Source organism: Schistocerca cancellata, chromosome 7 (genome assembly GCF_023864275.1).
Source record: "Schistocerca cancellata isolate TAMUIC-IGC-003103 chromosome 7, iqSchCanc2.1, whole genome shotgun sequence".
Taxonomy (NCBI): Eukaryota; Metazoa; Arthropoda; class Insecta; order Orthoptera; family Acrididae; genus Schistocerca; species Schistocerca cancellata.
Window position 1 is genome coordinate 90,942,467 of NC_064632.1, and position 15,569 is coordinate 90,958,035.

The window sequence follows — 15,569 nt, forward strand, 5'->3', positions numbered from 1 at the left end:
AAGTGCCTTGGCTAACCTGATAAATCAGCAGCAGCAGCAAAGTATTGCCTGGACATGGGGAATCACGTGTTTTATGAGAAGACTGAAGTTTTATCCTCAGCTCATCTTTCTGAGCCTGTGTTTTTAAGGAGGTGATACATATTCATACAGTGGACAATCTTATCAACAGGGATGCAGATTTCCTATTAAGGGTTGCCGAGAATCCAGCACTAGCTGCCATTACATCAGAACAGATGATGCAAGAACTTCCAACTCGTGACCCGATGCAGTGCACTCCTGAGATCTAATTCAGCTCTTAACTACAGGAGTGTCCTGCAGCACAGTCATTGCCCACAGTGCACATGTGAAAGGCCTTCTGTGGCTCCTGCAGGGGACACTATGGTTGCTACTTTCCTCCAACTGAGAGCATCTTCCTGCACACGCATACTGCCTGCTCCAGGCCTGACAAATTTTGATGCCGCCACATGCCTATCATCTGTCACGCTGTGTAAGAGTGACAACAGCAGCTATCGTGACCTGACAATGTCGAACAGTTGTATCGACAAATTACTGTGGGCTTTACAAAATGATTTGATGGCAAACACGAGAAGAGTATTTGCAACAGATCCATTGGGAAAGCCTGAACAGTCATATTGTAAATAAGTGTTGTAAAATAAATTTTCTATTTGATGATGCATGGCTATGATAGTCAAAGAATTATCAAAGGCATCTGAATGTATTGTACATTTACACTGAGGTGACAGAAGTCAAGCAATAGCGACATGCACACACACAGATGGCAGTAGTATTGTATACAGAAGGTACAAAAGGGCAGTGCATTGGCGGAGCTGTCATTTGGAGTCAGGTGATTCACATAAAAAGGTTTGCGATGGGATTATGACTACATGACAGGAATTTACAGACTTTGAACGTAGAATGGTTACTGGAGCTAGATGCATGGGACACTCCGTTTCAGAAATTGTTTATGAATTCAATATTCCAAGGTAAACAGTGTCACGAGTGTGCTGAAAATACCAAATTTCAGGCATTACCTCTCACTATGGACAGCACAGCGGACAATGGCCTTCACTTAACAACCAAGAGCAGCAGTGTCCATGTAGAGTTGTCAGTGTTAACAGACAAGCAACACTGCATGAAATAACAGCACAAATAAACGTGGGATGTATGACAAACATATCTGTTAGGACAGTGCAACAAAAATGTGGCATTAATGGGCTATGGCAGCAGACGACCAACCCGAGTGCTTTTGCTAACAGTATGTCACCTGCAGTGCCTCTCCTTGGCTCGTGACCATATCAGTTGGATACTAGATGACTGGAAGACCATGGCTTGTTCAGATGAAGCCTGATTTCAGTTGGTAAGACCTGATGGTACTGTCTCAGTGTCACACAGACAACACAAAGCCATGGAGCCAGGTTGTCAACAAGGCACTGTGCAAGCTCGTGCTACTCTATAATGATGTGGGGTGCGCTGGCCATTGTAGCCGAGCGGTTGTAGGCGCTTCAGTCTGGAACCGTGCAACTGCTATGGTCACAGGTTCAAAACGTGCCTCGGGCATGGATGTGTGTGATGTCCTTAGGTTAGTTAGGTTTAAGGAGTTCTGAGTTCCAGGGGACCTCCGATGTTGAGTCCCATAGTGCTCAGAGCCATTTGAACCATTAGATGTGGGGTGCGTTTACATGGAATGGACTGATTGTTGAGTGAAAATTGTCATTTTTGGCTTCTTGGAAACCATTTTATACATTCATGGACTTCATGTTGCCAAATAATGACAGAATTGTTATGGATGACAATGTGCCATGTCACTGAGCCATAATTCTTTATGATTGGTTTGGAGAACATTCTGAACAATTCAAGTGAATGATTTTGCCAACCAGATGCCTGATATGAATGCTATTGAACATTTATGGGACATAATTGAGGGGTCAGTTCATGCACAAAAACCTGCATGGTCAGCACTTATGGCTCAATATTTCTGCAAGGGACTTCCGACAACTTGTCGAGGCCATGCTGCTTTCACGGCCACTAGGGGCTACACAGCCTGCTAATATGACAGCAGTTCTGTGTGCAGCCTCTAGCTGCACCCCATGTTAGAACTAATTACTTTATAGACTGGAGTGCAAGGCTGTGCTTGGGCACTTGTGTATCATTTGTTGTATTGCACTTTGCCTTAATGTGTGTAAACAGTTCAAGAAATAAATTACAATGTTCTTGAGGTTAGAACATGTGCCATGTTGAGTCGCTGCTCTACATTGGGCAAAAGTAGATCCGACATGATATTGGGACGTATCCCATGACTTTTGTGACCTCATTATACGGGCTTTGTGCCAAGTTATTTTTACCTTTTACATGAAAATGTTGTATAAGATTTTTTTACTTATTGCACAGACATGACAACCATATCACATGGGATCTGTGGAAGGTATCTCAGTAAATTTGTTTTTCTTTGTAAATATTTATTGTATAATCTTGTTTTTCTAACATGTTCATCATCCCGGAGGATCCCCTGATTATGCATCCATTGGAACCAAAAGTACATCAAATATAACCTGATCTTACTGTCATGATGATCTTCTTTATTTCAGGTGGGGATATGAGATGAATTTTTAAGGCACTAAATTACCTATGTATTGCATCTTCAGTGTACTATTCTCCTTCCTCTTATGAGCTATGTGAACCAACTTTCTCAACCATTTTTAAGGAGTAATTATTAAAAATAATGATATTCTCTCACTATGAAACGTGTTTTTGATTATGATGGTGCCAAATCTTCATCCATCAAAAATTAGATTTCAGCCAGAAGAGGAAACTGCCAACTTTGCTGTGATAAACTGCACTAATACATTATCATGCTTGGTGACAGTATTGAACTGCTTTGTTTGAAATGCAGCATTTCTGGGAGAACTGGTATTTCATCTGTGAGTATATATCACACATTACTTGTATTTGTAAATCTTCCAGATATGATTTTATCATTTAAGCACTAAGTCAGCTCTGTATGTTAGTCTGCGTTTCCACACATGCTATGAGCGAAGTACACATTCATCCCTTCATGACATAATGGAGCTAGCACCTTCATCTACTTCATGTTGTATTGGTAAGATGGTATGTCTCATTCCACTCACACTTCTGTGAAGGCAACAAAGAGAAAGTACACAAATGGCAAAAATTATTTTCTTCTTACAGAATAATTTTAAGAAAACATTTGTATTCATTACTGCATAATTTTTTGTTGTTTTGTATCCAAATATTTATTTTACTTACAAAAAGCTCACACATTTTAATGAGAAAATGCAACAATATTTATGAAAAGTGTAAAAACTGTACAAAATGTATTGTTTTGATGGCATATCAAACAACAGGAAATATTTTCATTGTTTCTTTCATATGGAATACAGACACGTACACACACTGCAACATTAAATACATCACATCAATTACACAAAACACTTCATTGTAAACATAATGAAGTACAGTATTTACACAAAAATCATTCATTATGAATGGTAAAAAATAATGTGAAACTTACGAAGAACATAAAATATCAGGGCCCTAACATTCCAGATTGTAAAATTTATTTTTATACAATAGAAATACTTTTGTTTAACAGTTTTCACTTCCCACTTTCAGTTATTGAGACAATTTATAGTCAACATATCAATTTATTTTTCGTTCTTGTTCATTTGATTGACAGAAAGTAATAATTGATATTGCTTCTTCTTTAAGCATATTTTCCTCACTTTCTCCTAATATATCCAGAAGGAATATATGGAGTCTCTAAAGTATTCATTCCATTTCAAAGGCCTGTAACCTCAAAATTTTAATGATATTTGAAGAATTTGTCCTCGGTTCAGAGGAGGGAACTGTCAGTTTTAGTTTGATCAGTAAGAGACAACAGTATAGCTTACAGAACTGGAGTGATGCAGCATCATTCTAGATGCTGAGTCAACAGCAGGATGTAATTTGTTTTCTTTGTTTCATAAACAGTATGAAACTGATAGTTCTGTTAAGACTGGTTACTCTGTGACTACCAGAAATGATCCAAAGGTGGGTGACATAGTTTGAAACTAGTAATTTTGAGATAATAAAAACAGCAATCAGTGGTGAATAGATGAAAAATAAGTATGTCCAATTTTGAAAATCTCTTAATTATTCCCATACATATTAGGATTACAATGAGCAAAATTCGTAATCCATCATAATCCATAAATACAACACGAGCAAATAGCTGAAAATGATTATACTTCTGAAAGCACTTAATGAAGGAGATAAGGAGAAACATACTCCAGTTTCTCACATCACTTTGGATGAGAATATAGAAGATTATGAAAAGCTGCCAGATGATGTTGTTATTTAATGATGAGACAATGTTCATTTGTTTCAACAATAAATAAATAAATAAAATGAAGGGACATCTTGTTAAAATTTGAGTACAATTTTTACTTGTTATCACAGAACATTTGAATTTTTCCCTACAGTTAATGCAAACAGAACAGTCAAAAGGGGGGAGAGAGACTAAGGGTCTATAGGCCATCTTCCTATACCTCCCAACTTGCAAACATTTACAGCACTGACAGATGGCATTAAGGGAATTATTAGAGCAACAAATTCCCTCACAGCTTAGATAGATGTAATGAGTCTCAAGATTTCACATTTCATAATTGGCTGCTTCATCCTCTTTGTATCATGGTATGCCATTTTCTTTTAGGGGGGCAGGGGCGTCACAAGAATCTCAATTCATGGGTCTCTCTCATGAAATGCATTGTATAAACTGAAGGCAAAGATTACAACAATCCTGCAATGCCACATGTGCTGCATAAGATGTAGAAATAATTCAGCTATTGGCTTGACACTTTATTGAAATTTTTTCCAATTATTCTGGATATTGAGAGAAAAGAAAATAAATTTTCTTACAGTAAAGTGGATGAAGGCTTTAGAGACACATTGTATTCAAACTCTGTCTCTACAATTATTAGCAACCTACACAGTATTTCTTTTCTTCATATGGGATTCACGTTAGTGTGAAACTATATTACCAACCTGCAGTTACTGAGTTCTCGTGTAAACAGAATTTAATGACTTAAGCTGACATTATAAATAACATCTTCATTTTTTTTGTATGTTCACTATCAGTTTCTGATTTCTCCACAGTATCCATCATACTATTCAAAATTGCTTTAAAAGCTAAGTACCACACACAAAATTTATTTCTTTATTAAAAATACTCATTTCCAACACTACCTCGATAACAAATAGATCAAATAAATTTTAGGCACTTCAAAAATGTATGTCCCTGCTTCCAAAGCATACACATACACAATCACAGTAAAAAGTTGATGTTCAGTAACAGTCAGTTACTAAGTTTTAAATAACTAATATCTCAGTAACAATAAAATAGCTGTAGTTGTTTAGTTCAGTCATATTATACCTTTGCAAGGTTTTTAACTGAAACACCTGAGAAACAGCCAAAGGTACAGTTCATGTCATTTGAATTGTCTTCTGTAAATGATGAACAACACAATACGAGAAATATTTGGGAATGTGTAATTACAAAATACATTCATTTCAGTTATTTTGCGATGTGCAGTCACATAACACAACACTTAGGTCTGTAGGTAATTATTGTGACAGAAATCTTTCACAGCCATATGTATGAGAATTATGTACTCACTGGAAACATAGTTAATTGCTTCATGTATTTGTATCAGCAATATTACTGATTAATAGTGGTAATTGTGTTTATTCCTGTGCTGCCTCTTCCTCTGTTGTTTCCTCCTTATTATACATACATGCAAGTCTGCTAAATTTTGCTCCTAATGCATAGAGATGGCTGTAATCTTGCTCCTTGTCATCTGAACCTATGAAAGAAATAATGACAATACATTTCATCACATTACAAAGAGCTGCAAGGCCCCCCCCCCCCCAGACCATGTGTGTGCGAGTGTGTGTGTGTGTGTGTGTGTGTGTGTGTGTAAAAACAATACTTTAATTCGTTTTCTACACATACAGCAAAATTGGTCACACAGCTTCAGAACTAAGAGAAAATAACAAACAAATTTTCACTCTGCAGTTGGGTGTTTGATAATTTGAAACTTTTGGCAGATTAAATTGTTGCTAGCCTGGGACTCGAACATGTACTTTACTTATACACAACAGATTTATTTAAAAGTGCTAAGATGATGAATCCCAAAGGCTTAGTAAGATACAAATTTGAATTTAAATAAAGATAGACAAATGTTGCCATTAATGTCACAAGTACGAAGTATAGAATATTTTGAAATATGGTTTATCTCTAAAAGAAAGGAAAGGGATAAGACAGAAAGGTATGTTCACTGATAAAATCTTGTCAGGTTGACAGCGCAGTCAATGCATCGTTACCCAGTAATGTTTCAGCAAATTTCTTACTTGCCATCTTCAGGTGAAGTGTCAGGTTCATGTATTGTATGGATATTTATAGCTGCTGGACCACAGGCTCCGCGTCCTTGGTGCGAGTGGAATTGGTGTGGTGACATGTAGGGGGAGGGGGGGGGGGGGGGGGGGGGGAGAGTCGCGAGCGCGTGTCCCAGCATCCTGTCTCGGTGTGGCCTTTTTATTCCATCTGCTGCCACTGTCCTGCCTCCATTGGTGCGATCTCATCATATTCTTGGTAATGGTGTGTCCCACGTGATGCAGAGTTGGAAGCCACTGTCCTGGTTGACCATGTTATCACTGACTTATATCTCCACTTCCTCTTTGATAATGGAGACCCAGAAATCTTTTACTCTACACAGTATTTTGGTTTGTTCAAACTGAAATGTATGTTCTTCACTGAGGCTGTGCTCCACTGCTGCAGATTTTTCCTTTCTGAGGTGAATGCTTCTCACGTGTACAGAGATGCGTTGTGTTATGCAATGCTGCATCTGTCTGATATATTGTTTTCCACATTCACAGGAAATGCTGTAGACACCAGGTGTTCTTACACCCAAGTTATCCTTCATTGAGCCAAACATATTTCTGATTTTTGCTGGAAGATGGTTTTTATCTTGTTCTTCTCCAGTATCCTGGCAACCTTTGCCATGGGCGGCCCTGCATACAGAAGGATGCCAAGCCCTTGTAGTCCTCTTATTCCTGAAGGTCCTCCTTCTTCTTCTTGCTCATCTTGAGAGGGCATCTAATCTCTATTTCAGTGCAACCATTCTTCTGGAAAGTTTTCTTCAGGTGCTGCATCTTAGTAGGTAGATTGTCCTTGTTGCGTAAGTCATGAGCTCTGCAGACAAGGGTAGTGATCACAGATTTCCATTGTGCTGGATGATGGCTGCTGTTGATGTTGAGGTACAGGTCTGTGTATGTTTTCTTTTGGTAGACTGAGTGTCCTGGTGTGACGCACATTTTCTTCTTTGTTAGGATATCGAGGAAGGGTAGGTACCCATTTCCTTCAAATTCCATTGTGAACTTGATATTCTCATATATGCTGTTCAGATGGTTGAGAAATTCCATTTGGGTGTCCTTGCAGTGCTGCCAGACCATGAAAGTATTGTCCACATACAGATAAAGGACCTTGGGTTTAAGGCATGCTGTTTTCAAGGTGATATCCTTGAAGTATTGCATGTACAGATTGGTGATACATAGTACCAGTGGGGATCCCATAGTGACTACATCCAACTGTTTGTAAAACTTGCCCCCACACTGGAAATACATGGTTCTGATTGCATGGTGGGATAATTCCACTGTGTCTTTAATGAAATGATTCTCAACTACCTTCAAGGAGCCCTCTAACAGTACCCTCTTGATGAGGGATGTGATGTCAAAGCTGACCATCATATCATTTCTGTCAAGATGCTACTCCTTGAGTGTCTTAACAAACTCTGTGGAATTCTTGATGTGGTGGGGACATTTACCCATGAGATACTAGAGTAACTGAGCCAGGTGGTTGGCCAGGTAGGAGAATTTGTCATGTCTTACTATGGGGCGTAGTGGTACCGCCCTCTTGTGTATTTTGAGGAGCCTGTATAACGATGGTGGAACTAGAGCTCTGGAGTGAAGCCTTTTTACCAGCTCCTGGCTCTGACCTGAGTTGTTGAGAAGACCAGTGGTCTTTCTAGTCACAGCTGCTGTAGGGTCCTCCCCCATTTCCTTGCAGGCCTGGTCCTGCAGCAGCAAATTAATCTTGTCCCAATAGTCAGTCGCTCTTAGCAGCACCGTCATGTTCCCTTTGTCTGCTGCCGGAATGCAGTATCCTTATCTTCTTCGAGGTTGTGTATAACACCCTCCGTTCTGATGCCAAGATGTTAGTTTTAGGCATTTTCTCTTTGTCTAGGATTTTGCAGCTCTCCTTTCTCACCTCTTCAGTGGCTTCAGACGGCAGTCCACACATGGCCTGCTCAACACTTCTGATGATCTCTAGTTTTCGTAATGTGCTCAGAACTGGTGCAAAGTTTAATCCTTTGGATAGCATGGATGTTGTCACCTCATCCAGTTCATTGCCCATCAGGTTGACAATGGTCCTAGAATCTTCAGAGTCGGTCCCCTACATTTGTGCCCCTGGTAGTCGCAGGACCCAGCATCTCGTCTCGGAGTGGCCTGTTTATTCCACCGCCACTGTCCTGCCTCCATTGGGTGTGCTCCCATCACACTCTTGCTAATAAGATAAGAGCACACTGATGGAGGCAGGACAGTGGCAGCAGATGGAATAAAGAGGCAGCATCGAGATGAGACATTGAGGCCCGGTGCCTGTGGCTCCCCTCCACCACACGCTGCTGTGCCCATTCTGCTTGCACCTGATGGCTCAATGGGCACCAAGTATGCAGAGAAACCTGTGGTCCAACAGCTATAAAGATCCGAATGAGACGTCAACCCAACACTTCACCCGAAAATGGCAAGTAAGAAACTTGCTGAAACATTGCCGGAAAATGACGTATTGACTCGGCTGTCAGCCTGAGAAGCTTTTATCACTGAGATTCACTGAGAATGCCTGCATTATCATATAATGCTTCTCTACAACAAAACAAGTTCCAATAACTACCAGGGGCATGAAGGCAGGCGGCTGACACCGAGGATTCGAGGACCATTGCCAGCCTGACAAGCAAGGAACTGGAGGAGGTGACAACATCTGTGCTATCCAAAGGATTAAACTTTGCACCAGTTCCAAGAACACTACCAAACTAGAGATCATCAGCAGCATCGAGCAGGCCATAAGCAGGTTGCCATCTGAAGCCGCTGACGAGATGAGAAGGAAGACCTGCAGAATCCTAGACAAAGAGAGAATGCCTAAAACCAAAATCTCAGTGGTGGATCATTGGGCAATATGCAGCCTCAGAGAAGATGAGGATACTGTCATTCTACCAGCAGACAAGGGAGAGTGATGGTGCTGCTGAGAGTGGCTGACTACAGGGACAAGATTAATTTGCTGCTGCAGGACCAGGCCTACAAACAAGTTGAGAAAGACCTTACAGCAGCTGTGACTAAAAAGACCACTGGTCTTCTCAACAACTTGGGTCTGTACCAGGACCTGGTAAAAAGGCTTTAGCCAGAACACTGGTTCCACCACGGGTATATGGGCTCCCGAAGATACCCAAGAGGGAGGTACCACTATGCCCCATAGTAGACATGATAAATTCTTCTACCAGAGGTATAGCCAAACACCTGGCACAACTACTCAACCCTCTCAAGGGTAAATGTCCCCACCACATCAAGAATTCCACAGAGTTTGTTAAGACGCTCAAGGAGTGGGATCTCAACAGAAATGATATTATGGTCAATTCTGACGTCACATCCCTCTTCATGAGGCTACTGCTAGAGGGCTTCTTGAAGCTACTTCAGAGTCATTTCAATGAAGATGCAGTGGAATTATTCTGTCATGCTCTCACAACCACATATTTCCAGTGTGGGGGTGAGTTTTACAAACAGGTGGATGGAGTTGCTATGGGATCGTCATTGGCACCAGAATCCAATCTGTACATGTAATACTTTGAGGATATCACCTTGGAAACAGCATACCTCAAACTCAAGGTCCTTTATCAGTACGTGAATAATACTTTCACAATCTGGCAGCACTGCAAGGACACATGAATGGAATTTCTCAACCATCTGAAGAGCATGTTGTTGTTGTTGTGGTCTTCAGTCCTGAGACTGGTTTGATGCAGCTCTCCATGCTACTCTATCCTGTGCAAGCTTCTTCATCTCCCAGTACCTACTGCAACCTACATCCTTCTGAATCTGCTTAGTGTATTCATCTCTTGGTCTTCCCCTACGATTTTTACCCTCCACGCTACCCTCCAATATTAAATTGGTGATCCCTTGATGCCTCAGAACATGTCCTACCAACCGATCCCTTCTTCTGGTCAAGTTGTGCCACAAACTTCTCTTCTCCCCAATCCTATTCAACACTTCCTCATTAGTTATGTGATCTACCCATCTAATCTTCAGCATTCTTCTGTAGCACCACATTTCGAAAGCTTCTATTCTCTTCTTGTCCAAACTATTTACCGTCCATGTTTCACTTCCATACATGGCTACACTCCATACAAATACTTTCAGAAATGACTTCCTGACACTTAAATCTATACTCGATGTTAACAAATTTCTCTTCTTCAGAAATGCTTTCCTTGCCATTGCCAGTCTACATTTTATATCCTCTCTACTTCGACCATCATCAGTTATTTTACTCCCCAAATACCAAAACTCCTTTACTACTTTAAGTGTCTCATTTCCTAATCTAATTCCCTCAGCATCACCCGACTTAATTCAACTACATTCCATTATCCTCGTTTTGCTTTTGTTGATGTTCATCTTATATCCTCCTTTCAAGACACTGTCCATTCCGTTCAACTGCTCTTCCAGGTCCTTTGCTGTCTCTGACAAAATTACAGTGTCATCGGCAAACCTCAAGGTTTTTATTTCTTCTCCATGGATTTTAATACCTACTCCGAATTTTTCTTTTGTTTCCTTTACTGCTTGCTCAATATACAGATTGAATAGCATCGGGGAGAGGCTACAACCCTGTCTTACTCCCTTCCCAACCACTGCTTCCCTTTCATGTCCCTCGACTCTTATAACTGCCATCTGGTTTCTGTACAAATTGTAAATAGCCTTTCGCTCCCTGTATTTTACCCCTGCCACCTTTAGAATTTGAAAGAGAGTATTCCAGTCAACATTGTCAAAAGCTTTCTCTAAGTCTACAAATGCTAGAAACGTAGGTTTGCCTTTCCTTAATCTCTCTTCTAAGATAAGTCGTAAGGTCAGTATTGCCTCACGTGTTCCAGTATTTCTACGCAATCCAAACTGATCTTCCCCGAAGTCGGCTTCTACTAGTTTTTACTAGTACTACTACTACTACTACTGAAGAGCATATACAAGAATAACAGGTTCACAATGGAATTAGAAGGAAATGGGTGCCTATCTTTCTGCAACATCCTAACAAAGAAGAAAATGTGCGGCACACTGGTACAGTTGGTCTACCAAAAGAAAACGCACACAGATCTGTACCTCACCATCAACAGCTGCCATCATCCAGCGCAATGGAAATCTGCGATGACTATCCTCGTCTGCAATGCTCATGACTTATGCAACAAGGACAGTCTACCTACTGAGATGCAGCACCCGAAGATATCCTTCCTTCTGGCTACACTGAAATGGAGGTTAGATGCCCTCTCAAGATGAGGAAGAAGAAGAAGAAGAAGAAGGAGGAGGAGGAACTTCAGGAAGAAGAGTACTAGAAGAGCCTAGCATTCTTCCTGTATGAGGGCCACCCATGGCAAAGGCTGCAAGGATACTGGAGAAGAGCAAGATAAAAATCATCTTCCATCCTCCAGCAAAAATTGGAAATATGCTGGGCTCAATGAATTATAACTTGGGTCTAAGAACACCAGGTGTCTACAGTGTTTCCTGTGAATGTGGAAAACAACATATCGGAGAGACGCAGCATTGCATCACACAACACATCTCTGAAGATGTGAAAAGAGTTCGCCCCGGACAAAAGGAAAACTCCGCGGTAGCAGAGCACAGCCTCAGTGAAGAACACACATTTCATTTTGAACAAACCAAGATACTGTGAAGAGCAAAAGGTTTCTGGGACTCTATTATTAACAAGGCAGTGGTTATAAGAGTCAATGGTAACTTGGTCAACCGGGACAGTGGCTTTGAACTCTGCATCACATGGGTCACAACTTTAGCAAGAATACAATGACAGCACAACAATGGAGGCAGGATGGCAGCAGTGGATGGAATAAACAGACCGTACTGGATGAGTCGCCGGGACCTGGCACCCGTGGCTATTCCCCCACCACATGCTGCTGTGCCGATTCCACTCCCGTTCAATTGACCTGACTGGCATTGAGGATGAGAGGAGCCCATGGTCCAGCAGCTATAAAAGCCTTAAGACTTAAAGCCCCTGTTTGTTGGTTGGTTGGTTGTTTGGGGAAGGAGACCAGACAGCGTGGTCATCGGTCTCATTGAATTAGGGAAGGATGGGGAAGGAAGTCGGCCGTGCCCTTTCAGAGGAACCATCCAGGCATTTGCCTGGAGTGATTTAGGGAAATCACGGAAAACCTAGATCAGGATGGCCGGACGTGGGATTGAACCGTCGTCGTCTCGAATGCGGGTCCAGTGTCTAACCACTGCGCCACCTCGCTCGGTCCCCAGTTTGTAATTATCATCTACTTATGCCACTAAGAATCTACTGAAGGTTAAAACCATGATTCCACCTGGGCTGTAAACTTCTGTCAAAAGTATAAATTTATTGTTTTGGGTTTTAAGCCATTGTCAAAGGATACTTGCATATAAATGTGTGTCAACAAATTCTCTGCGCTTACCACATTTTCAATTCCCACATGTATGTCAATGTAAATGTTAGCATATTGACATAAATGGAAATATGCAGTGAGAGACAATTTCCAGTTTGACAATCTAAAACCTTATCGACCATATGCATTATGAAAAACTTGAGATATTAATTATGAAGAGGACAGGTCCAGGTAAATGTCAACACAATTACAGATCTATTTCACAGTACTCTGCAACTTCAAAGATTTCGAGGAATCTTTTCTAGCTTCTATGCTGTCCACATTCAATTCTAGAGAGTACTATGTCATATATGTATAGTTACATGGACTCTTTCAACTCAGTGATTAGCTCTTCTGAAAGCAATTTCATCTGGAAGAATTAAAATGTTTGACAGTCTTTCTCCATCCACAAAAAGCACTCATTGCTAATCCTTTGAGATAATTTGCTGCTCATAGATATGGCACTAGCCTCATTTCTTTTTCTACTTTAGCTCAATTTTTAATTACATAGAGTGAGCCTTAGTGTCAATACAAGCCAAAAACTACATAAAAATTGATAATTGTGTGTTTGATGGGGACTCAAACATATCTTCCTTTTGTGGGTAATGTTCTTACTGACTGAGCTAGCTAGCCATTACTCATGACACGCTGTCACAACTTTACTTGCACCATTACCTTTCTCCCACCTTCCAAACTTCACAGAAACTCTCCTTCAACCAAGGAAGTTTAAAAATAGTGCACACTCTGCTGCAGAGTGAAAGATTCATTCCATTCAAAACATTATATTAGAGTAATAAAATATCTGTCATTTAAGCACCACAATCATATTTTTATAAGAGTAAAGCAGCAGGTATATAGAGTTCGAGTTTGCACAATCCATTCAAGTCTGCCAACTTACCAACAGTTCTATCTTGATCCTTTGTTTCAAAGTGCTGTAATCCAATTGACACTGGATGGTGAAGTCAGTTTGGTTGCAATGAAAACAACAGTGCCAAGCACAGGCAGAGCATTGGCATGGGAATGTGAGGTGTCAGTAGCCACTGATGGGAATTTACAAGACGGATTACAGACAGGAAGACTCAGTGGCACTCTTGGCTTGACCATTTGGTTTCCAGCCATGGTGTTTCCTCAATATGTGCTCGCTGGTCAGGGTCACATAACAACAACACAACTTGAAGGCCACTCAACATCATACAGGAAAGCTATGCAAACTTGATACTATTTAACATACTGGGCTGTAGCATCTTCAACAACCCTTCCCGCTGTCAGTCGTGTTGTCTTCCAAATCAAATCCAAGCCCAAGGACTCATTAAAATCTACCATCAAGACCTCACAAACACACTTAGCATGTGTGCCCATATCAATGGGATGGGAGTCATTATTGCCATACAGAACATTGCATATGTTAGTGAGCACCTAGAAATAAGACTTGGGCTGAGATGTACACAACAAAATCACTCAGGAACAAGGTGCCTGAGTTCCTGCAAGAGTCACTAAATGATATAGCTTAAAAATTAAATCAAAAGCCACAAATTATCAAGTGGAAACAGATTCCCCAGTATCCTTAGATAACCAGGATACTGTTATACAGCTGATGCAAACAACATCTTCTCTGCTACACTGCAAAGTTTTGAATTATAATGATCAATGAGTCCTTAATATGGGCAACCTACAATGAGGTCATACACAGAAAAGTCACTGTGAGTTTGAATTTGTTGGTAGAGGTTTCTGAAATAATGATGATATCTTTGTCAACTACAAATGGCATGACACATGCTACTCCAATCTCAATGAAAGAAGACTGATTCAAAAAGGCTGCACTGAACGCCAAGCTCTCTCCAGGGCTTGCTGTCTTCCTATGCATTGTGCTAAGGATGCCGCCAGAGAATGTCATCTTCATTTCAGCTAATGCAAATGTAATCTTCTGCATGTCTCTTGAAGATGCCACACACTGAGCTCTACCCCAGATCTCAGGAGACTCACAGTGAGAATAGAAGGGCATAGCGAGATGCACTAATATTGTAAAAGCTAGCAATTATTTGTATATTGTAAAAGCTAGCAATTGTTTGTTTACTGAATCAGAGACAGTGTGGAACAGAGAAATGCATGACCAAAATATTTGTATTTAATTCTTTATTCCATATATAGTGTAAATAAATGTGATGTTTTATTCATTTACTAACATTCGTAGTGTTCTACACCACCTTCTGCAGTTATGGACACAACCGTTTCACCTTTAGCAAAGAACATTTTTGGCCTTAGTGGATTTATAACTTCTGTATTTTCAAGGTAAATCTGGTATTTGACATTATTCCCCCTTCCGGGCATTGTAATGATTATGCCTTGAATTTGAAGAATTATTTACTAGTCGGTTTGGTACAGAAAATGAGAAGTAGCTGATGCTTTTACATTACCTGCATTCATATGACTAGAGGAAGAAACAGAAATGGCAGTGGACATTGTAATACATATAAAACAACAGCACTCAGCATCACTTGCCTCTTTCCCACTGCTTTCCACACCACAAAGTGTTGTTCTACCTTTTTATGCAAAGTTATAATTTAAAATTAATGTTAAGCCACACTGTAATCAGTAAATGAACAAGAGATTCTCTTACCAGACACAATGGAAGAGAGAGAAGAAGTTACACTATTGCATCCTTCGTCAGTGTAACTGCGTAGATCATCAAATGATAGACAACCAACTTCTTCATCTGCTTGCTTCATGTATTTTTCAACTAAAGCATCAACATCTTTACTTGGTTGTACAGGCAATGCTGAAACACAAAAGAAATTAAGATTTTATCCTAGA

General features: G+C 40.4%; 1 protein-coding gene across 1 annotated transcript in view; it reads right to left on the reverse strand.

Annotated features, from left to right (window-relative positions):
- Positions 1-3,351: 3,351 nt before the first annotated feature.
- Positions 3,352-15,569, reverse strand: part of LOC126092653 (neural-cadherin-like) — a 314,704-nt gene continuing 302,486 nt past the window's right edge. Inside the window, exons 24-25 of the mRNA XM_049908375.1 lie at positions 15,376-15,534; positions 3,352-5,858 (exon numbers count right to left, since the gene is read on the reverse strand). Coding sequence (XP_049764332.1) covers positions 5,740-5,858; positions 15,376-15,534 — 278 coding nt within the window. The 3' untranslated portion in view covers positions 3,352-5,739. The remainder of the gene's footprint in view (positions 5,859-15,375; positions 15,535-15,569) is intronic.